At 45.5% G+C, this 24,244-nt stretch overlaps 1 protein-coding gene across 1 annotated transcript in view; it reads left to right on the top strand.

Annotated features, from left to right (window-relative positions):
• Positions 1-19,935, top strand: part of RIN3 (Ras and Rab interactor 3) — a 69,788-nt gene extending 49,853 nt beyond the window's left edge. Inside the window, exons 6-10 of the mRNA XM_082059100.1 lie at positions 153-1,625; positions 4,054-4,362; positions 12,957-13,088; positions 16,640-16,803; positions 18,730-19,935. Coding sequence (XP_081915226.1) covers positions 153-1,625; positions 4,054-4,362; positions 12,957-13,088; positions 16,640-16,803; positions 18,730-19,038 — 2,387 coding nt within the window. The 3' untranslated portion in view covers positions 19,039-19,935. The remainder of the gene's footprint in view (positions 1-152; positions 1,626-4,053; positions 4,363-12,956; positions 13,089-16,639; positions 16,804-18,729) is intronic.
• The last annotated feature ends 4,309 nt before the right edge of the window (positions 19,936-24,244 follow it).

The following is a 24,244-nucleotide window of genomic DNA, read 5'->3' as shown; positions in this document are numbered from 1 at the left end:
ATGACCCTTTCTTCACACTCTTTTGTGCAGAGGTGTGAAAGTGTGTGTACCATTTCTTTTAACAAAAAATAGGACATCTACATTCCATTAGCAACTACAATTCTCTCAGAGCATTTTTTTTATTCTTCTTTTCTTTCTTTTTTTTTGGACAGATTTCTGGGATTCCTCCTTAAACTACAGAAGAAGAGAGGAGTTATCCCACCCTGCAAAAGACCCTGCTTTCAGCACTGCCCAGGCAGACAGTTTAAGATCTACCCAGTGTTTTGCAAGTAGCACAAACCACTGCTCATGTGAAATTGAGCTGTCAATAGGAAATGACAGGCTGTGGTTCGTGAATCCTATTTTTATAGAAGAGTGCAGCAATCCTTTTCCTCCAGACGTACCTCCTTCTAAAAGCCATGCTGTGAGCACCGATGTCCCCCCTGCCACCACGCTCACTGAAAGGAGATCTCCCCGCCGCCCCCCTCCACCTCCACCTCCTCACGCTTTCATTCAGAAATCTTCTGTGAAGCTCCTGCGGGACCCCATGACCGCCTGTGAAGAAAACGAGCTGTTTCTTCAGCCTGTAGGAAAGAGCATCAAGGAAATGAAAATTGAGGGCGGTGACAATAAAGAAGACGGGAAGCAGAGCTGCTTGGTCAACAAGCCCTCAGCAGTGAGCCCCAAGAAGGGCTCCCAGCCCTCTGTTCCCCCGCGGAGGCGACTGTGTGAGAGGACCTCCGAGGAGAGCTGTGTGGGTAAGCCTGGAAGTTGTGAAACGCTGAAAGGGGAACGGACAGAAGAAAAACAAGACACAAGTGCAGAGAACAGAGGTAAAAGATTGCTGTGCAAAAAGGCTGTAGAAATGCCTGGGGAGGTTCCCGAAAGGGCTGTTTCACAGTTTCAGGAGACGAAGCCTGAACCTGCAGAGAAGAAGGACACGCCTGAGATACAAAGCAATGCCATTAAGAATGGAAAGTCACCTCCTATCCCACCACCAAGAAGAAAGAGGCTTTCGCAGGTACCAAAGATCCCCAGCTCCTGCCAGTCAAAGCAAAGAACAGTGGCAGAGACAGCCACGGCACAGGCTTTGTGCAAAAACAGCGCAGCTACAGTGGCAGGTGGTGCCACTCGCACACACACCAAGACTGAACCGGGACATGGCCGCAAATCTGTCAGCTCAGCTGAACTGAAAGGTTCGCACTCCTCCCTGGAGGGCCCAGCAGGCAGCACTGTGGCTCAGGCATCAGCGTCCGAGCCAGACTCCTACTCCACCAGCAGCACCGAGGATGACCTGGAGATGCTGAGTAGTTCATCTGGTAAAAAGACACGCTCCATGATCTTGGGCAAGGCCAAGAACAGACTGTCCTTTGTAAGCCTGTCCAATGTCTTCACAGTCTTTTTGTCTAGTGACAGGAAGCTGCAGAAGAAGATAGTGGAGCTGGCACAGGACAAGGATTCGTACTTTGGCAACCTGGTGCGGGACTACAGAGTGTACAGTTTAGAGATGATGGCAAAGCAGAGCTCCAGCACAGAGATGCTACAAGAAATCCGGATGATGATGACACAGCTGAAGAGTTACTTAGTGCAGAGCACCGAGCTGACATCTCTGATAGACCCAGCCTCCTACACCGAGGAACAGTTAGGTAGGTGACTGTGCTTTACCCATCTTTGGGCAGGATTTGGGAAGGTGAGGAGGGAGATAGTATTATGCAGACACAGGTTCTGCTTTGCAGAATTATAAAACATCTCCTAAAAACTGAGGGGTGTGAACTGAAGTCTACTCTGTGGTTGCCAGCACTTGGAGGAGCAGCTCTAAAAACTGGGAGACCAATGAGGGGGGAAATCCCATTATGAATGTTTTAAAGGGAAAAGTTTAAGCAGAAGATATGTTTGTTTGTGTGTGTGAGAGAGACGTGTATGTATATATGAGTACGCATAAACACACATATAAATGCGTGAGTGTGTATGTGTACGCAGAGGCACACACATAGTGAGCTGTGTTCTCTGGGAACACAAATGGCCAACTTCCCCCTACACAGTTCTGTTTCCCATGGCCTTTCACGTCCCCTGCCCCACACTCTGCAGGGAGGATGGAGAACTCCCTGCATGTGGCAGCCAGATCAGGGGTCAGTCACTGTCTCACAGGGAGGGATGAGACTACAATGACTTTGAGTGGCAGGTCGGAGGAATCACTTGATCCCGCTCTGTGCTCCTCAGAGCAGATCCTGCCTGCTGCGAGACCACAGCTGGCTCCAAAATGCAGCGTTCTCACCTCTCTTTGCCGCAGACATAGTTTGCCTTTGGGCAGGAAAAATAATGTTTCTGATTGTTTAGGGGTGTTTTGTTGCTTCTTATTCAGTGTCCTGTGAGGGAGTAATGTGCTACTTCCTGCCTTGCTAAGAAATGGACTGGTCTTTTTGATGCACATTCATGAGGGAATATACAAAGAGCTGTAGGATTTTCACCACAGTCAAAGACTTACAACCAGACAAGGCAGACATGCATGCACTCACATGCTGTTTTGACTTAAAACTGTTTCTTGAGGACCCGAGAACCAATGCAGAGCTCTTTATGAGATCCCTAAGTTGGCTTAAAATAAGCTGGGAGCTGAAAGACCCCCAACACAGAACATGGCCAACCACAGAAGTCACCAGGGATTCCAGGGGATCCTGTAGCTCCAGTATTATGCAGGGCCCAGCTAAGTGGTGAGCCAGGACCGAGAGGCACTCAGCTGTCAGTCTCAGCAGGCGCTGCTGATTTCTTTCTCAGATAGCAAATCTGTTTACATGATCCTCCAGTCTCCCCAGCAGAACAGACCGGCTACCAGTCCCTTGCCTTAACTAGGAGTGGGGAACTACAGTTTCATTTCTCTTGCACCTCATGTAACACTTGCAAGTTTTGTACCAATAACCCCTTTTTTCAAGGCAGAAAGGGTGTCATCACAGAGAAGTCTGTCTTGAACCTTGATTAGGAAAGGTGGAGAGGAGGCAGAAAGAAGAAGTGTCCTTGTTCTACTTGGTAGAGCTGCGTGTGCACAAGGATCTCCCCACCTTCCCGCAGATGTACCTTGTTAGATCTAGCCCTGTTCACTGGCAGCTCCTTAACAGGGTGATATGGCCTGTCAGCCTCCTGTGGAGGACAGAGATTCCCACTGTGGAAGATTTACCATCTGAATTTGTCCTGCCTCAGGCTGCCTGATTCTCTGGATTCTTTTAAACAGTTGCATTTTGTATACATAAATGTTAATGCCCACTGTTTCGTTCTTCACTGACTGAGTGAATGAACTCTTTTCCCAGAGAACTTTTCTCCAAGCGCAAGGGATCCCTTGCAGTCCCTCTACCTCTGCCTCTTGTTTCTAGGTGTTAGACAACAGAATTTCTCACAGGCTGCCACACTTCCTTTTATCTCTTGCTAAATATTAAGCAAACATTCAACACGCACACTATTTCTTCATCCACAGGTGGCGTAAGAGATGACTTAAGTATCAGTAAGTTAGAGTCACTTGAGCAGTAAGGGTGAGAAACTTCTGACCATATGTTGTTGTCTGCCTCTGAGCTGGTGGCTACAGCACCGTTTCAGTCACTGCAGAGAAAGGGGCACTCTGAGGATGCAATTGATTTTGTCCCGCAGTGAATATCTCAAACAGGTCAGAGGGAGATGTCAGAAGGGACATGAGAGGAATCCCACCTGGACATCTGTAAGGGGAGGGCTGTAAAAGAAGCACGGTTAGGTGAGGTTCCTCACCTCCTCCCAGAGTTGGCTTTCCTGCTGCCTGGCAGTGGCACACTGGCCAGCCAGGAGTCAGGCAAGGACAACAGGAGCTTTCCTGCAGCTCCAGTGGCAGAGACCACACATTGATGTTCATCTCAGGCCTATCCAGGATTTCTGGTGAGTGTTGGTAATAAAACCTTTACTTTCTGGGATGTCATTTCTGTTCCCTGCTCACAGCTATGCAGAACGGCATGAATAACTGACCACGTGCTCACGTGCTTTCGTAGGAGTTTTACTTGCACCTGTACTACTGTGTTGATTATTTATCATGCACTTTTGTGTTCTCCCTTCTCTATGCAGAAGTGATTGCAGAGACGGCCTTGTACAAATGTGTCCTGAAACCTTTAAAAGAAGCCATTGATTCTTACTTAAAAGAAATCCACAACAAAGACGGATCTTTACAGCAGCTAAAAGAGAATCAGCTTGTGGTGCAAAACACAACTACCACTGACCTTGGCGTCACGACCAGTGTGCCTGAAACCATTGTGCTGGAAAAGATCCTTCACAAGTTCACAACCATGCACAAGGCCTACTCCCCAGAAAAGAAGATTGCCATCTTGCTGAAGGCCTGCAAACTCATCTATGACTCCATGGCTCAGGGAACCCCAGGTATAGCACTCCTACTGAAATGGTATCCCCCACTGGTCCTTCTCCATGTGTCAAAGGAGCAGGGTTTATGATACAGTTAATGTGGTAATATTCAGATTGGATGGTCACTGTGTTAGGTATCAGCTGGACACAATTTTTGATCAGAATGGGCTCATCAGTCACTGTAAATTTGTCTGCATTAATAACGGTATAAGATGCTACCTGGTTAATTTCAAGCTCCATAACTCAAAAAAAACCCCAGATGCCTATAAGTGTGTGTTCTATGGGCAATGTTTTTTTTTTTGCATAGGTTTTCACACAGGTCTCCATAAATCCTCAGAGCTCTGTCCCAGCTTGTAGCAGCTTAATAGTAAATTCTAGGAAAGGTGTTTGGGGAAAAGTCCCTTGATTTGGCCTTCACAAAGTTTTGCCTCAACTGAGGAGGAGACGTAGAAAGCTAGTACTGCTTGTTACTATTTCCTGAAGCTCCAGTAAATTCCAAAAGCCACTTCTGCACTTCTTCGATTTGAGGAAGTATGTGCTCTGAGTATAAATATAACTTGGGCCTCAGGCCAACCACTAAATGCACACATTAAGCCCTCGGCCTGCAGACAGGATGTTTTTATGCAGATAGACTAGGAAGCCCCTTCCTCCAGGAATATGCAGGAATCTGCCTTGCCAGTTTAAGAGCTTTATTTGTATACTGGTGAGCTGATGACCAGCTGTGCATAAATTTGGAGAGAAGCCAGATACTAATTTGAAACAACCTGTGGTTATTCTAGAAATCACAATCTCCAAAAGTGCTTTTAGCTCCTCTATTTTGTACTGGCAACAGCCTTGAATGACCCATACAGGAATTGTTGTGTCCTTCTGAGCCTCACCTCAGGGTCATCCCTTGGATGGTATGCAGCAAGGTTCAATGACCCATCTAGACACATTAACAGCAGAAGGGTGGCAAGAAGCCACCCCAGGCCTCAGCCTGAGCTGCAAGGTGGATAGAACTTCTGATTGTCTTCAAGTATTATGAGAAGATTTGGACATATGTACAGGAATTTGCTGTAAATTTGTCAAAACAGCTGTGTTAAGTTTGAGAGTAAGGTTGGTATAGATCAAAGACTCACTTGCCTCATTAAAACCCATATAGGAGACACAATCTCCTGATGCTGGTGGTACATTACATATCTGTCACATCTCAATAAGCTCAGGGCTGAAATTTCTCTGTTGCAGGAAATGCTGTTGCGTCATTTTATCTAACAGAAATTAGGGGTTGGGGAAATAATTCAAAAACCCCTACATTTTAAAAGACTGGCATTCATGAAATCAGAGGGTTTCACTGTGGTTTGCTATGCTAACCAAAGCACTTTATTTCAGCCAGCTCATTTTTTTTCTCATGCTGAGTGCTACTGCAAGACGGGTGTAGGTTGGAAGCTGACTTCACCCCTGCGTGTCCAGTTCCCTTTCCAGTATATGTGATCAGTGATGCATATTGAGGCCTGGTCAGAAGGAAACTGGCCTGGCATTAAGGAAATGTACCACAATAAACACAGTCCAGAAAAATAAGTTAAGGGGAGAAGAATGCTATAGTCACTCCTCTCTCTCTTTTTGAGGGAAATGGAGTGAAATGTCCTGTACGACCCACTGAGAAATGAAATGTGTGAAACCTCTTCAGCAGGATGAACTGATACCAGGTCACTTTGATTTTCCACCTGGCAAAGACAAACGTTCAGCAAACTCAGATATTTTTCTGACAGGGAATTCCCAGCTGGTGGTACGCAGAAGAGTGCACTTCAAGCTGCTCAGACCAGATTTCAGCGGTCAGGAATTCTCCTCCTGCTCTCGACCCATCTCAAGAGCAGCAGCCCAGGGCCCCTTTTGCTTTCAGCCAGCCCTGAGGCAGTGCCGTGCTCTTCACACAGGAAGAGCAGAGGCCACACTCAGCTTCCTGTGCAATAGGCTGTTCTTCTTTTAGCTCCTCTTACTCACTGCTGAATTAGAGAGTTTCTCCCTTTTCCAATATCAGAGCAGGTAGAACACAAAACTAATCACTCATTCTGTCGCAGGACCAAAATCAGTCTACCTCTGTCAGAAAAGTTACCTGTTCAGTAACATGATAACTGCAATTTGGCAACTCAGGCCAGGTCTTTATTCACTTTAGGCTGTAGGATAAGCTGACCTGAGAATATGGTTTCATATCTCAAAGCAAAGTGCAAATACCACCAAATAAAGCACCCTTTTTTCACAGCCATACAAAAACACGAGACCGTTAACATTTAGAGAACCTTGTACAGCAGCCCAGGTTTGGCTAGGGTGTCCCAGGAGATACCAAGTTTTCTTTAAAACTAGGGATAGGCTTACATAGGAACATCTGTGTTGTGATAGTGCCCATCTTAGCACTGCTGAAAGAGTCATGAAACTTTGAGGTCAGCGTTGACTGACTCCATGTATATCAGGCAATTTTAGGAAAACTGAGTTCTCCAGTTTAGTTGCAATTTATACTACATGACAAAATCTGCCTGAAAAATTTTCTGATACTAGGACTATGAATAGAACGGGTCAGATCCTCAGCTGGTATAAACTGACATTCCTCCCTTGAGTTGAAGGCAATCAACTTGTGGATCTGATTCATGACAAGGAGTCAGGAAGGCAAGTTCACAGTCTTTGTCAGTACACCCTTTTCCCAACAGACCGCTAAGTGCAACTATAAGATATAGATCTATGCTAAAGTAGGACTCATCTACAGCTACATCTAGTTGTAAGTGGCCACAGATGGCTATCATGGCTAGCTTCTCATTACAGGCAACAGGGTCTTAGTCAATGGAGTTCAGTTGATTCATCTGGCTAGATGTAGGTGTTTGGTTTAGGGTGAGATGACTCATGACAAACTCCACTGGTGATATTGATTAGTTCATCATTGGCCATAAAAGGATTTTAGGGATACTGGTTCAGATGTTCACACGTACAGAGTATGCAGTGATACCAGTAAGTGAATCCTCCCCAAAGGGACAATTATGATATTAATAGCATTGCAGTGTCTCATCGAACTTCTCCAAGCTCTGTGCAAAACTAAACAACAGCAACATATGTCTCCAAGAATGTAATGTAAATTCTAAAAGTATGTAACCTGCCTGCTAAAAATACTAGAAGCATTTAGTAAGAATAATATACACTAAAAGAATAGATGAAGAAGAGTTTGGAAATCCACCGCACCCCCCACAAAGTGGCTGGCATTTTTTTCTCTGTATGCCAGAAAAAGAAAGAGGCAGGACTTACAGGGAACTATAAGCTTCCCAACTTTCTGACTGCTCCTCCATTTGGAAAACATGCTCAAATACCCAGAGGGAGAGCTGGGCACGTAGCTAATTTATACAGAAGAACTGTAATCTTATGTAGAAATAACTCCTTGTTATTTATTTTTCAGAAATACCTTTCTTTACTCAGGCAAAATGTCAAAAACATATTGTCTGGTAGGAGTAGAATGAGAATCTCTGCTTTTTGCTCTATTAAAAACACTAGGGACACTTGTGGAGTGATAAACAAGATGCAAATCTGCAGTACATGTGGTGTGTACTGGAAATGGTAAGTCTGGAGTTCCCAGACTTGTGCTACCTGGGAGCTGGCACTCTGTGGAAAAGAACTGATAGAAAAGCAAAATTAGAGGAGCAGGAGGCCTTGGCTTATGAAGAAATACTGTGTGAAACAAACAGGCCAAGTTTGATCAGTCCATGAGCAGGGAAGATCAGGCATGGAAAGCCTCTGAGTTTAAGCTGGAAGTCTGAAAGAGGGGGAGAATGTTTTCTAAGCAGATTCAAGAAGAATGAACAGAGGAACAATTTTCTTACTGCAACATCTTTAACTTGTGGAATACCTAAGGTTATGAAGCATCAATTTTGGAATATCTTTGAACTGCACAGGGAGCAGGAGCACATAGTTCAAAACCAGTTCTGTACTAGTAATGGAGTTGGCTAGGTGACTGGCCCTAAAACATCTGATTTAATTTCTGTTGCATAGTTTTTTGTACATGGCTAATGCATAGTCAGCTTTTGGAAATAGAGGATTAATAGGACATATATTCCATTGCAATCTTTCTCTCCATAGCTTTTAGACTGAAGTTTGTCATCTCCTATAAAACTGAGCAGCTGGATATTAGTTGCCCTATGTACTCCTATATGTGTCTGCAGCTGGCAAAGACCTGGGCGGGAAGCAGTGGCTCCTCAGTGGGACAGCTGAGCCTGTGGAAAGGAAACTGGCCTCAAAGACTTCAGCAGCCAGTGCAGAAATGACGCAAGAAGCTCCTAAAACTAAGTCAGATCAATCCCACCACACTGCTCATTATCACATCTCACTTCTGAGAAGTAAAGCTATACATAACAGCTTTGCTTTGTTACCTTTAGGAAAGGATATTTGTATTTAAGTTACTATTAATGAAGGCTGATGGACTAGACATTATCTCTTTTCTTTCGGGTAGCGCAATTTCTACATTTGAATCAAAGAGATGTTTCACATTTTTCAAGGAGAATGAATTCCTCTGATCTGTAAAACATGCTTTTGAGATGGATTCATGCTGCCTGTATGTATTAACTCTCTTAATTCAACTATACCATAAACCAAACCTTGCTGAAGTAGTATGGGATGGGCAAAAGACAGGAAAATGCGAGTGATCTTGAACAAATCTCAGTTAATCTTTCTGTATCTCCGGTTTCCCAGCTATAAACTGAGGCTAAAATTCATATTTCCTGTAGAGCTGCTGCTAGACATAATGCCAGTATTTGTAAAATATTAGAGTAGAGTGCATCATCACTGTCTGCTGGTTGTCAGAATATGTATCGGGGGAAAAGAAAAACATGAATGTGTTAAAAATAGGCTGCAATTTCTTTATGGAGGCTTAGGCAGAATTCCAGTTGCTTTAAATCATGTACTTAATTAATACCCATTCTATTCAAGTGTTGCATGCCAGCCTGGAGCTGATGTTGTATTTGCTTTGCTATAAACATAATAGGATGAGTTTGTGGCAGGAGAGAAGGCTTATTTTAAGCTTCTTATAGATATTTATGAAATAAATGTTTCCTGATCCTGCAGGGAAGAGGGGGGAAATAAAGCATGCAGGCCATATCTGGAGTAGGACACCACCACCTTGAACAAGCAAGCTCGGTCCCAGCATCACTGAGACCACTGGCAGGGTCAGAGCTCGATTTAATCTTTTCAGCTGCAAACACACCCCTCTGTGAGAGACCATAGATGGAGCTAGACATGCTGGCCTGGGAGCTTGACTCTGGCCCAGACTGGAAGTGGAACTGAGGAAGCAGCAGCCTGGGGAGAACATCCCTGCTGTGACCCCTTGATGGATGGTGGCTAGTGCCCCGGTGCCTTTCATGGCACAGAGAGCATGTGGGTTGCAGGATGCTGAGCAGCACCAGCCACTTGGGTGTCTTGGTTCACAAGCATTGTTTCATATATCTTTGCACCTTCTGCTTCTCGTCATATTCGAGTTGCTGAGAGCATTTATTATCCCCATGGATGGACTGAGGTACAAGGCATCCCAGGGCCATACTTGGTTTGATGGCTGCACATGTCTAAGCTAGTCCCTGTGCCTGCCAAGGAGAACAAGGGGAGGTTCAGAGTCTGGCCCTCCCAAGCCCCTGTCCTGGGCTTCATCTGCAGTCAGTGGAGAGAAGCCATTGTGATGCCTACAAGGAGCAGGCACAATGTCTCATGCCTGGCCTGCCCTGAGCAACACTGGAGCACAGAGCTCAGCACATGGAGTCAGAGCTAGACCCTTGATGATTAGCTTTGCCTTTCTCTTGTTGACACCTACAGTTCCTGCTGATTCAGCTTTAGCTACAGACATGGATATTTAAGAATCAGGCTTCATATTCCCACAAGTGGATTAAATGAGGCCTGGTAATTTATGCACGTTATGAGCACACAGCATATGGAGAATGAGTACGCTTTCTGTTACTGCAGTCAGACATCCCTACTCTAAGTTTATTAATAAAAAAGAAACTGTATATCAGATTTTCATATTTAAGCTGTATAAACAGCTGGGAGTCCAATAATATTTCTATGAAATCTTAAAGTTGAGAAAGGTTTATAACAAGGGCTGGTGGGCAGAGCAGCTAAATCAGCTTATAGAAATGAGATAGACAGCAATGAAAAATAATTGACTCAGTGCCTGCTTGTAAATATAATCACTTTGCAGGCAATAAAAAAGAAATCGAGACATTCTGTAGGAGTTCTTTGAAAGTGTCCTGTAAATTTCATTTCAGTTGATACTAGAAGTTGATGCCTGTGGACACAGAATTGTCCAGTTTCAAGTTGCTGTTTCCACTTTGCATTGGCTGGTTGGTCTTTCAGTGACCTACAAAACAAAACAAAGCAAAAACACATTGTTTTTTCCTAGTGAATAGGCATTCATGTTGTGAACATGACATTTTCTTACATGCCCTGGTGGACACAATGTGGATTGGTCGTGAAAAAGAGTGGTAGGGAAGTGAAAATTCTGCTATTGGTATTGTACTGGAAATGCTTTGGCCTTCAGGAAATCAAGAGAACTGAATACATGCCACTAGTCAGTAACTACTGCATTGAAAAGAAACAATTTTTAAAGAAGGCAAAAAAATAAGCCTAGCAATCTCTTTGGTACTTCATCTTCCTTTACACTAGTTTTATACAGAACTAACTCTGTTGGCATCTGATTCACTTAGGTTCAGAAGGAGAATAAGGCTTTTCTCTGTGCAGTTTTTCTGGTACGTTTTCATGTTTCAACTATGTCATCTTTTTTTGCTAGACAATATTAAATAGCTGTAATGCTAAGCTGCTTGTATTATGGTAATGATGCATATGACAGTAACGAATTGGACCCTTCGCAGAGCTGAAGCTTTCACAGAGACATAAGCCAACAACAGACAAACAAAATGTCCATCCAGGTGTTAATGAAACAACATAGTCCTTTTATATTTTGGTTGAAGACTTAAGGCTGTGTCATTCAACTAAAGGCAGCCATAACAAAGCAAACAGAATTGAAAGTGTTAATCCAGCTTTCATTAAATAAATTGGCCATGTTGTGGCATGTACAGACTTTGTTAGAAACAGACTGAATTACAGCCCTGACAATCTCTCATCCTCCAACACTGTTTTAACTGGACCAACTCTCTGTTCACTAAATATATCACTGGGTTTATTTTAAAGCCTTTTTTTTTTTTTTTTTTTAAATTAGGGGCTAATCTTATGTGTCTTTGTGGCTTCAGAAGAATATCTTTCTTTGCCAGTGGAGAGTCTGCATCAGCTATGAATGACAAAAAAGGAAAGCTGACTCATGGCAAAGATTTGACAGAAGTCAGTGGGAACATTTGAGAAAAAGGAATTTATGCCCTACCATGGAAGGGCATGTGGACTATGGGCCAAAAATGGCTAGGACATAATTTCATGGAAGCTACATAAGGGGTAGCTTTGATTGTTTGGGATGAGGTAAAAGGTTCTCAAGTAAGACACACATGGCCCATGAAAACAACACATCCAAGTGCTCAGGTGAGGAAAACTGCCCACAATCTGAGGGAGAACATTTGGAAGGAAAGCAGTCTGGGCTTAGTTTAAGAGGAATGGTCAACCCTGCATGTCGGGAAAATAGGCCTGTTAAGCAACTTGTTATTACAGATTGTCCATGATGAATTCATGACATGTTGATAGAAAGTGAAAGCATCTTTCAAATAAGAAAATTTGTCCTTGTGCTCTCTGCTGTTTATGTGATAAAGCTTCAGTTTGGATTCTATTTTAAGTAGCAATTCTTTATAATTTTGACTGTTAACATGTATCCTTTTTTGTCCTCAGAGATCCCATAGAGCTCTTACAAATCACATATACAATCACATCATTGACTTTGTTGATATGAATGTTTCAAGCACAGGAAATCTTGAGCCCATGAGGATCTGTTCCTGTAGCACCTGCTGCACACAAAGTCCAAAAACTAGTATAAGTCAAATGTGAAAGGCTTTTTGTTTTCTTAGCTAGACACCATGGCTGGAAAGATGCTTCCTCTTAGATCCCAGCTCTTGGGACACTGTTTTAATTAGGAACACTTAGTATGATGTTTTGCTTTCTGAGGCAACATAAACCTGGAAGTCCTCAGTCCTAAAAACCACTATCTTAAATTCTATTTTCTGCTCTTTGGTCCCACATATAGAGTGAACCTAAGAGAATAAATAACCCTAATGCATGTAGACAACTTCACTGCTAATATTGCAAACCTGAATTGCAGTCTTGACAGCAGTGTCAAAAGAGAGGGCTGAGCTGGCAGCCTTTGCATGCTGCAAGAATTGTCTCTTGTTTGTGTTACATGAAGTATCTCTTCCTCCAGTTAATAAAGACTGGCAGAAATGGAGTGCACTAAAAATTTTCAAGCTCATATTTTGGGATTGTAGCAAGTTTAGTTACTTTTTAAGTGAACATACTTTCTCCTTTATAGCATTTTTTTCTTTGATGGTGCTTTCAAGCTTTAACTCTTCAGATAATGTGAGTTAAAGTCTGCAAAGGACATGCTGAGTGAGAAGCTGTCACTGTTGTGTGGGAACATGTCTTTGTGGTGACTTTATTGGGACCACTCTGTGTTTCTCTTTGCTTAGGGAAGCCGTACGGTGCAGATGACTTCCTACCCGTGCTCATGTATGTGTTGGCCCGCAGCAACTTGACTGAAGTCCTTCTGAATGTGGAGTACATGATGGAGCTCATGGACCCTGCTCTGCAGCTTGGGGAAGGTAGAGTACAATATGTGCTCCTGGAATATTCGCTTTGGAAAGCATTACTTAGTTCTGTGTTTGTGAAAGTGGGGCAGCAAGACTCTCACTAGGCTTTGTGGATAAGCTTCAGCCAGGCTTTTCAAATATGAGGCACTAAAATTATTGTCAAACACTTTAAATGTTTTTAGCAGTGCAGTGCCATTAGACACCAGCTAGAAAGGCAGGGTCCCAGCATAAATGAGAACTGAGTTGCTGGATTAGTAACCTAAAGAGAGACATCTAGTGTTCTTTGGCCCAAAGGCTGAAAAGTTAAAAGGTCTTTGCCTAACATTAAGCTGCTGCTGTAGTCTGTTGTGCAGACACTTTTATTTATTCCAATGAGAAAAGAGCACATCTTAAAATGCCTTGTATGTCTGGGGCCATACATCATTCTCGTGGTCACTCTACTCTTAAATTCAAGTGACCCCTTTGACAACATTCTCTGGCTGAGTATCACAGTGAGGCAGAAAAACAAAAGTCGAGTTGGAGAGGAATATCGGGTTTGGATGTGAATAAAGACCTCTGCTACAGAAGGACAAATACCCCAGGGAATTGTGTGCTTTTAGTTTCTTAAATATAGCTTGGGAAGCAAATGCCACTAACAGTGACAGTGTTATGCACTCTGAGTTAAGAACACAGATCATTTTTCACCAAGTGGTCTCTAAACTGATAAAATGGATTTTATTAGACTTTTTTTGGTAAATACTGAAGTTCTCGGAGTCCTGGATGAACAACAGCAGACTAATTTTATTTATATTAAATGGAGGTATAAGTCTGTAACTAACAGCATGTCATCCCAGCACAGTGCAGAGGCGGGCAAAAGTCAACACTAACAGAATAGCTGTAGCAATGCAATAGTATTGGTGTGGGGTTTCTGCACAGACTAATTTTCCTGCTGAAAATAATTGTTAGCAGAAAATATGTTAGCCTAAGCACAGCATTTTGCTGGGATAACTAAGCTATTTTTGGTGATTATGCTGTCCACAGGTTCTTCATTTCAAAAGGGCACACTACCAGGGTGGTTACTGAAGTCAGCTGGGTTGGGGAGCTCAGACTATCGAACACAAAGCTGGCTGAAGTTCTCTTAAGGCAAAGATGAAAAGACTGTGTGAAATGTGTTCTCCAGTCAAAAGGGAAAAAAAATGTGAGAGAGTTCCAGATCAAACTGGCTGAATAACCAGTTCAGAAAGGAGACTGGGAGTAATGGCAGATACAGGGAATGGGGGGTAAAAAATCTCAGTAAAGACAGCTCTGAGATGACAAAGTGCAGGGCTAAAATGGGAACTGGCAAAAGTCAATCTGAGTTAGGCTTTTCAAAGTTAAATGTCAAAAGGTGATTCAGGCACAGAAACAAAAGAAAAAAAAAAAAGAAAGAAAGAAAGTGGGAGTGAGAAAACTGTGAAATTACATCAGGTAAACACAAAAAATAATTCAAATCTAGCCTCCAAATTAAAAATTTGCTTTCAATGAATTTTATAGCAACAGTGATATTGACTACTGGGGCAAAGGCAACAATAGGTGATGGGGAATGACTGTGTGGAAATGAAGATATTGGAAAGTGGAAGAAAAAATAACTCTTAAAGAAGATGTAATGAATTCCTGTCACGGGGAACTGGGAGATATTCCTCCCTGGATTCTGAGAGAAGGGATACACCACGTTGTGGGCCCCCTCACAGGCACACCTGACTCTCCCAGAGCAGAAGAAATATGGAATGACAGATGAGGTAGGATAGTAACTATATTTAAGATGGAGAAAGTGGTACGTGCAGGCTTGTTAGCCTGATCTCAGCAGCAGTTTGTGGGAGACAGTAAAGAATGGTATATGCCGACCTACTTTATGGGACTTTCCTCATCGGATCCATCTGAGTATGGAAATTCAAATGGCAATGTCTTGGTCTCTCCTCTGCCACACCGAACTTTAATGGTGCTCTAAAAATACTGCTCTTAAATGTTGTCTTAGCTGCCACTGACACAACCAGCCGCAATGACTGTGGAGCTCATCAGACCCTGAGGAAGGGCTTTGAAACCCCAGGCAGGCTGGCGAGGCGTTTGTGTGATGTGGAAGTGCCATCTAGAGGCAACTGCAACTGTTACGAAACTTTTTAAAAACGGGGAGCTCCTCCCAGCTCACAGGCAATTTTTCTTTCTCCCTGTTTTCCTGGCACCCAAGGTGAGTGGGGTTACAGCAGGGGATCCTGCTGAGGCCTGGCCCCTCGCCCCACTCAGGCCTGGCATGATCTCTCACCTGGAAGACACGGCGACCTGTCCCCATGCCCACTGCCTCAGGCACATGGTGCTGCTGACCCTTCCTTCTGTCCAGAGAAGACCCTGGCCTGAGCTCCTCGCTCGTCAGCAGAGCTGAGCCTGGGAGGCAGCTGGGAAAATGAGCACTTTTAATTAATCTGGCACTGGGGCCATGCCCTGACATGGGGCTGCCTGGCAACCAAAGCAGCACCTTCCTCATGTTCAACTCTGTCCTCTCATCAGGGCTTATCTCCATCTCTGTTGATCAATCCTGTTCTTACCACAGTCCAGCTGCTTCTCTGGCTGCTGCAGTTGGTTATGTATTACCTGCTGCAACCAACACCACAGCAGTCAGGGACTTTTTGAAGGAAAAGCACTGGCTGATGGCTTTTTCTGCTTTATCCCGTTTCTCTGCTTTACCAAGATTTATTCCACAACTGTGAACAGTCCAGGAGTTACCCTCAGCCAAACATCTGGGCTCCCTGTCTAGTTGACAGAGATCCAGGGACTAGAGGATGACTTGTCCTTGCAGATCTGAGACAGCCCTCAATGGTGCTGAGCACGCAGGGAACCCAGGACTCTAAATGTCAATCATATCCCAGGCTGCATGAAAAGAAGGGTGGCCAGCAGGTCAAGGGAGGTGATTCTCCCCCTCTACTCCACTCTGGTGAGACCCTCCCTGGAGTACTGTGTCCAGCTCTGGGTTCCTCAGTACAGGAAAGACACGAACCTGTTTGAGATGGTTCAGGGGAGAGCCACAAAAATGATCAGAGGGCTGGAACAGCTCTGCTGTGAGGACAGACTGAGAGAGTTGGGGTTGTTCAGCCTGGAGAAGAGAAGGTTCCAGGGAGACCTTATTGCAGCCTTTCAATGTGTAGAGACAGAGAAAGGCTTTTTACCAAGACTTGTAGTGACAGGACAAGAGGCAATGGTTTAAAACTGAAAGAAGGTAGATTTAGATTGGATATAAGAATCATTGTGGTTTGTTTGTGAAGGCAGTTTGTGTAGTAGTTTGCCTTCAATCTGTATTTACTCCTAGGACATCTACAGCCTCAGCAGTCTGGGCAGTGACACTGCTGTAAGGCAGAAAGGAGTGGAGGACACCATGGTCATTAAGTCTTTTCTCTCTTGGGCTAACACCAGGCACCCCTGCACTCCCTGCAGCGAGGCACAGAGAGTGCAAGCGTTAGACAGCTGCTGCTGCATGGGCACAACCAGACGGATGGAAGTGGAAATGAACAGCCCATGCAGGTGTGGTGTTCATACAAGACCTTCTCTCTTTGCAGGCTCCTATTATTTAACCACCACCTATGGGGCTCTGGAGCACATCAAGAACTATGACAAAATCACAGTCACACGGCAGCTGAGCATGGAGGTGCAGGACTCCATTCACCGCTGGGAGCGACGGAGGACGCTGAATAAGGCCCGAGCTTCCCGCTCATCAGTGCAGGTAGCCGGCAGTACTTTCTAGGCAAAAAGCCTGGAATGTGATTGTACTCTCTCCATACTTACTACTTTTTAATATGATAATTATTTTAAAACCAAATTAATCCAAATCACTATTAAAAACCAAGAGTACATACAGTACAAGATTTCAGAATCTTAAAAACCCCACACATTATTTGAGGTATATTTTTCTTGCAAAATGCATTTGGAAGTCCTGAAGTACCGTCATAAAGATATAATTTTAAATATGACTGCAGAGCAGTCTGTTGTTGTTCTGTTGTTGTTCTGTTGTTCATTCTCGAAGGAGTCTTGCTAGGAGTCTTCATGTTTGGATCCCTGCATCAGGGAGTCAGGGATCACCTCTTCTCCATGTCCTGAGAGCCTGGGGTCATCCTGGGCTAAGCTGAGGAGATGTAAGCAAGCTACACAGGGGCAGTTCCTGGGTGGCATAAAGCTGTTAGGAGGATCTGCGACATCCCAAGGGCTGGTCAGACAGGCGTCTTCCACAGCCTGGCTTCTCCTGCCCAGCAGCAAGGCAAACCTAACAACGGATGGCTGGCTTTGAAGCCTATCCTGTGCATGGCCTGGTGAAGACCTCCCCATGCACCAGTGGGAGAGGGTCGCAGGAGGGATGAGTCCTCTGGGTCTCCAGCCATGGTGAGGCCACATGCAGGACTAGGCAGTCGGGATGCCCTGCAATGAAATTGTCACCCACAGGGAGGCAGCAAAGGCCACGTCTCAGGTTCTGTAAAGTGTCCACAGCGGAAGGCTGAAAATCGCGAATGCTGAGGGAAAGTCCCCCGAGTGGGAGACACAGTCCATGTATCCCTGTGAAAGCATAGGGGTTCATATGCTTCCCATATTGTAGTCAAAACAGTCCCTGAAGGTCTTGGAATGTGTGTGTAGTGGATGGGATGCATCAAATATCCATCCAGCCTCCAGTGCTGCTCTGGCAATAGCTCATAGAGAGTACGTAGCACGGAGCAAAACAGCTGGGCAAGAAAATGCCACATTTCCCCAGAAGATTCCACCTCCTCCAGCAGCGTAAGGGCTGTTTTCCATTCCTTCAAATGAGGGGTTGTATCAGAGACATGTGAGCCCATCCTGGTGGAGATAACCAACGTGCCCCTCCACACCCCTATGGCTCACTTACTCATCTGCAGTGATACTCCATAAAGGCAGTTTGGAAACCCGCAGTCCAAATGTTTGGCAAATCTCACTTCTGTTGGGGAACCTGAGTATTTTCTGACCAAAAAGGCTGGGAGTTTTTTAAACTTCACAGATACGAATTAAACACACAGGTTCCATTATGGCCAAAAGTTAGCTAGATTCTGTTCCTCATGAGTTTGGCAAGGGGAAAGTCATCCCGACACTTGTTACTGCCTGAAACGGGATACAAGTAAATTGGCCTCGTCAGCATAACTTCTACTTCCTTACTGATGGAAGAAAGTTTGGAGGACACGCCCTCAAGGTGATGTTTGGGTGACAGTGGAGTTACAAGGGTCACTGCACTGACAGCCCTTTCCTGTTTCTGTGAGGCAGGGGGTTTTTGGGCCAGACCTCTGAGTTTTTGGGCTTGTTATTCTGTTCTCTTACTTCTGTGTATCCTATTTCTTTAGCAGCTGCAGAGAGATGAGAAAGGGAACTGTTGCAGGCTGCTCACTAAGGGTATCACCAAAATCAGAAAAGAACTTTCACTTACGTTTTTTTTACAGGACTAATTATTTGGTGAAGTGTTTGTTAGCTTAAGTATTTGATGATTCAGAACTTGTTCATCAGAGGGGAGAAAGGACAGAATAACTGGGGCATTGGAGGATATTTGGGAGCGTTTAGGAGCTCTAAGCAGTTAGAGCTTTGAGGCTGAATTCTGCCTCTTTTGGTCCTAAGCTACTGTGTTAACTATAAGAGCCATCCTCATGTTTCTCTTCAGGATTTCATCTCTATCTCTTTTCTGGAAATTGGTGCTCAGTCAAGGACACTTGCTTCCCGAAATGACACCACGGCTGAGCAGCTGAGCCAACTGTGTGCTGAAAAGTTTGAAGTCTCCCATCCCAAGGACTATAGACTCTTTGTTTATGTTGATGACCAGTGGCTGCAGCTGGACAAAAATGCCCTTCCTCACCGTATCAAAGCCTCCCTGCTAAAGAGTGAAACCAAGAAAGATTTCCATTTTATTTATAAACCAATAGACCACAGAACCGCACCAGTTCCAATTGTCAAAGAGTCAAACTTTCCCTAAGGGCCATGCTACTCCTCTCTTGTGTTTGCTGTCATCCTGGAAGTGCTGGATAGTTTATCATCACATGAGATCCTCTGGTATCTGCAGACCTCAGAAGGTCTCCAGAGTGTGGCCTTCAGCACAGGGCAGATGTGCTAATTGTAGATGCTGTCTGAATACAGGGTATTTCTCAGCAGAGTTCATTTGCAGAAATAGAAGGAGCATTCAGGAGAACATTCATCCTCTGGAAAACTTGAAGTATCAAACCTCAGAACCTCTGGCTGGCAGCCACCTGATGTTGCAGAATGTAAATGGACAGTGGGAAAAATCCAGAGATCTTGTGGAAAAGTGGACATTTACTCCATAGCAAATTACAGCAGGTGTGCAGCAATTCTGTGCACAAGGCCTGTGAAAGGTCTGCACACACCTCAATGCTCTCTGGAGGTAAGACTGCATTTACACATTATCTGTTCACCCAGTTTGTATAAACTGAGTCTTGTCTGATGTATTCAGTGGCAGACGGTTTCCCTGCTAGCAGAACTCCATCTCTCCTTTACTGTCTACTACATGTCATTTGAAATCCTTGTAGTTACAGACCTTACAAGATGATGCTATACATTCACTAAGAATATATTTTCTCTCTTCTGTTTGCCACTGAAATCGGCATTTTCATCAATGTATTTTTCTTACAGATTCAAAGTCTTAACCATCTGTTTTACATGTACAGCAGTTTTAATCACATTGGTTGTATGATAGTGACTGGTAAAATGTATATTTATTTCCATGTGTGATATGGTGCAATTATTTTAAAATAAGTGTTTGTTAAGAACTTAATTATTTGCCCAGTGTAGCAAACAAGATTAAAATTTGAAAGTAAAAAAAGGGCTGGAATTAAATACCTGTCCCTTTTCACCTTGATGTCATTTTCTCTGTTTTTTTTCATATCTCCAAGTCCCACCAGGTTATTAATTTAATAAATTGCAGACAGAACTTGCTAATTCTCCTTTCTACCTATGCTTTCAGTCATTCAGTCATTGCAGACTTAAATTTCCCTGCAAACCTAAATTCCTACAGAATAAACTGAACCAATAAAAAAATGCATGAAATTTGAAAACAGTTTTTCAGGATTGGATAATGAAGAAGCAGGAACTTTAACTGAAGACAGATCCATGTCTTCTGGGTGCCTTGATTCTGGCAAAATTCCCACTGCCAACACAGATAGTGGATTGTCTGTATGCAGGATGCAAGTAACCTCCACTGCAGCTACATGAACATGGGATGAGGCCTAGCAAAGATCTGATTAGAAAGAAAGAATGTTTTACTGTGGTTTTGCTCAAAGCTGCTGTTGTTTCTTCTCATCAACATTCAAAAAAGAATGCTGGGCCAAGCTGACCAAGGTTCCTATCTTACTTGTGAACCTCCAAAGGTAAAATGGTATCACATGTAGCTGGTCACTCTTGCAGTTTCAGGGGCTTGAAATGCCCGTGTCTATGTGCCCCAGCTAGAGTGCACTGGCCAGATCTGCACACAGACAGTGAGCCAGTGCTGTGCATCTCCCAGCTCGGGCTGTGTGCACATCTTGTCAGGAAGGGACAACCAAGAATGAGGAACAGTGAATAACAGCAGTCTTGATTTCGAGGTCATCATGTGCAGATCTTGCAGCATGTGACACCAGGACTGAGCTGACTCCAAATCCATGGTTATTTCTGCTCCTGTGCAGCTGTCGGCACCTCCACCTTGCCCCTGGGCAGCACACCCGCAGCATGCCGGAGCTGAACCCTCCCTTGTGCTGCCATCAGCCTCTTGCAGGGCAGTGTGCTCCTGCTGGGAGCCTGCGCTGCTCTCAGGGTGGCACTTGGGGTGCTGTGACCAAACTTGAGATACAGGTTTCCAGTAGCGATCTGGAGAAGGAGATGCTGCTCTCAGGGCCCTGAGGGCACTCACAGGTGTTGCTGCCTCCAGTCTCTCCCCAGGACCACCCAGCACACAGCCCAGGACCCCATGTCAGCCTTCCAGGGCTGTCAGCCCCTGCTCTGGTGATGCTGAGCAGGGCAGGCTCCAGCTCCAGCCCTGCCCTGCCTGGCTTCAGCCTGCTCGCATCCCCAGGGATGCCCAGGACTGGGGCTGCCCCTGGGCGCCCCTGCTGTCTGCTCCTGGCTGTAGCAGTGGGACAGGCACCCAGGGAGCCCCCATGGCCATAGGAGCTGCCAGACTTGCTTCCCCAACACTGGCTTCCCCTGCTCATGCTGCAGGCTATGGCAAGGATGTCAGCTCTCACCCTTCTGCCGCCTTGCCCTGGGTGGCAGGCCCTCACCTGCACATGTACAGGGTCCCCTGGGCACACTGGCTGTGAGGCAATATGTCCCCACCCTGCTTGGCTCCTCTGACTACCACCTGCATGTTGAATGAGCTCATGGCAGTTTCCTCCTGCGGTGGAAGCACTGCCAGCAAGTCCCTGACACACAGCACAGAGAGGCCAGTTGTCCCATTTCCATCACAAGCATAATCACCGGTGTCCATGTGTCCTGAGGGCTGGCCTGCTCCACGTTGGTCATACCAAGGATGATCTCGGCTGTGATAGCAGGAGGGTCCAATCTCTGGGCAGCATCACTTAGGAACCTTCTTTTTTTCTCAGGCCTACTCCCACACACATACTCTCCAAATTCTCCATTTTTGCACCCACTCTCCCAAAGGAGACATTCCCCCCTGCCTTGCACCTCTCTTCCCCACCCAAACAAGGGCCCAGACTAGCTCTCTGGCCCACCTCCCACCAGCCTCCTCACCACCTTGGTAGGGCTCCAAGCCAGGTACCTCCCTTGGCTCCCACCACCTGTGCCCAGGTATCACACTGCACAGGGTCCACGTACAGTGGGACTGGGGTTCCCAGCGCCAGACCTAGAGGTGTGGTGTGTTTGACAAGCAGCTTAGATCTGCTGTGCTTGCTGTAAATTATTTTAATCTCCAAGAACAAAGATGTATATGTCTGCCAAAGTCCTTGGCCTCATCAGGTTATCTTTATGCTTTAACAGTCACAGTTAATGAGCCTAAAGTAATCTGATGGGGATGAGGCTAAAGTAGAAACATGCAAGGAAGGAAGCTGGGACTGATCTTCTGCTGGATATTTCCAGAGAGCAACCAGACTTTGTAGTGGCCAGGGTCAAGCAACAAATTGATGAAGTGAAGCACTCCAGCATCTCACAGTGTCCTGGGACATCTGAGTCAACAGCTGGACCTTGGGGCGAGGGGGAACAACGGATTATACTGCTGGTCACTGGAGCCCATGGAAACCGTGACAGTGGTAAATCACTGCATTCCAAATGTTCTCAGACTAAAATTTACCACAGCCTAGTCCCAAAATCAGACCTGCAGATCCCAGTTTTCAAAATGCAAGGAGTGCCAGCTGAATTTCTGTGGGCTTTTACATAGGCTCTCAAATTGCACATGCAACATGTTCTTCTGGCATAACAACTGCAAAGCTCTGATTTGATTTGCAAAGGTTGTTGTGGCTCTCCTGAATTCAGAGGTGATTGACAGTGATGTGAGTTACTGTGCCCGGCTGTGAGCTGCCCGGAGAGAAATCCCTGAGCTGGGACTCAGTGCAGAGCAGGGCTTGCTCAGAGGCTGTGGGGCACCTGGCCTGTTTGGTGACGTTATATAATCCGCCAGCAACAACTTTGCTAAACATTCATCTCTGGGGTATAGGGGTGATCCGTCTCCTCCAGGGCCCAGCCACAGCTGTCCTTTGTCAGGGAATGCAAGTCCGGAGGGGAACGGGACAATGGGATCCTGGAGGACCCAGGACAGAAACGGCTACTGCCTCTCCAAGCTCACAGCTCAGCAGTGGGACTGAGGCTCTGCCAGCACTGGGGTCATGGAGAAACAGCCTGTCTGGAACGTGATGCTGTTTTGGTGTCCCTGGTAAAGCTCTGGGTGCCCAGCGTGGAGGCTGTTGGAGTCATTCAGCATGTCCCTCTGTCTGGAGCCTGGTGCTCAGGATCTTGTACTGTTTTAGCTGGTATCTGACATTTCAAGTGGTGGAGGGGAAAAAAAGTCAAATGTGGGAATGAAATGGGTGTTTTTAAATGATCCATGGGGTTTTATTAATTTGCTTTGCCATGGGGTTTCCTCATGCTGCAGCCAGGCCAGGAGGAAGCAGTCCAGTCTGGTGATCCATGGCCTCCCTGGGTTAGTCAAGATGTTCGGGCCGTGACTCAGGCTCTGGACCTCACATGAGCCATCAGCAGACAAGAATGTTTCAGAAAACTTTGACCGTGTTGTGCAATCCAGTCAAGGCCTCCTCAAACACTTGTTTTTACAGAATTGTTGTGCAACAGTCACTCAAGGAAAGGATCCCAGCATGAGAGAGAGCAAGAGGAGGAGTAAGACCTGCTGAACCCAGCAACTTCTGCAAATTGAAAACAAGAAGCCTAAGTGGCCACTTCATGCACAGAGGTGGTTTAATGCCACTTTGCACCCAGTGATACAATCTGTCAATAATTCACCGCAATAATTACACCAGCAGGTCATGTATGACCTCCATTGAAATCAAAGGCAGTTTTCCTACTGAATTCAAGAGCTTTTGGGCATCATGCATAACTCGCCAACTGTACTTTGAAACCCAGCACAAGACTGGGTTTTTTCCACAGGCTTGTGGAGTGATTGAGGCTGGCAGGGCCCCCTGGAGGTCTCCAGTCCAAGCCCCACTCAAGTGGTGCTGCCTCCCACAGTTGCTCAGGGCCTCATCCTTCCAGTGCTGCAGGTCTGCAGGGCTGGGGATCACGCAGCCTCACTGGGGCTCTGTTCCAGCATTTCAGTCCCTCCCACTGTGAAAAAATGTTTTCCTCCTGTCCAGCTGGTACGAAGGCCCTGCCTGTCACACCAGAGTCCCACCTAGGATGGGTGTTGCTGCTGCAGGACACTAGCCAGCCCTGCCCACTGTGCATGGGACTACGGAGTGTGAATATTGCTGCTGTCTCCTGCCTCTTTTGGGTTATCGTGTCCCAAGGAAGGAAGCAGCCTCTGATTCAGAATTGCCTGAGCTCTCGGTATGAAATGCTGCTTAGTCAGGACTTTAGCTTAAGGGTCCTTCCCCTCTGCTGCTCCTCCATGGCTTTTCTCACAGGGCAGAGAGTGAGCCCAGGAATGAGAATCCTTCAGCCTCCTGCCCTGCAACAGGCACAGCTGCTCAGCACTTACTTTAAGCTGTGAGAGAGGATGCAACTTCGTT

This window comes from Streptopelia decaocto (genome assembly GCF_964273445.1).
Source record: "Streptopelia decaocto genome assembly, chromosome: 7".
Lineage (NCBI taxonomy): Eukaryota > Metazoa > Chordata > Aves > Columbiformes > Columbidae > Streptopelia > Streptopelia decaocto.
This window is presented reverse-complemented; position numbering and strand designations above follow the sequence as displayed.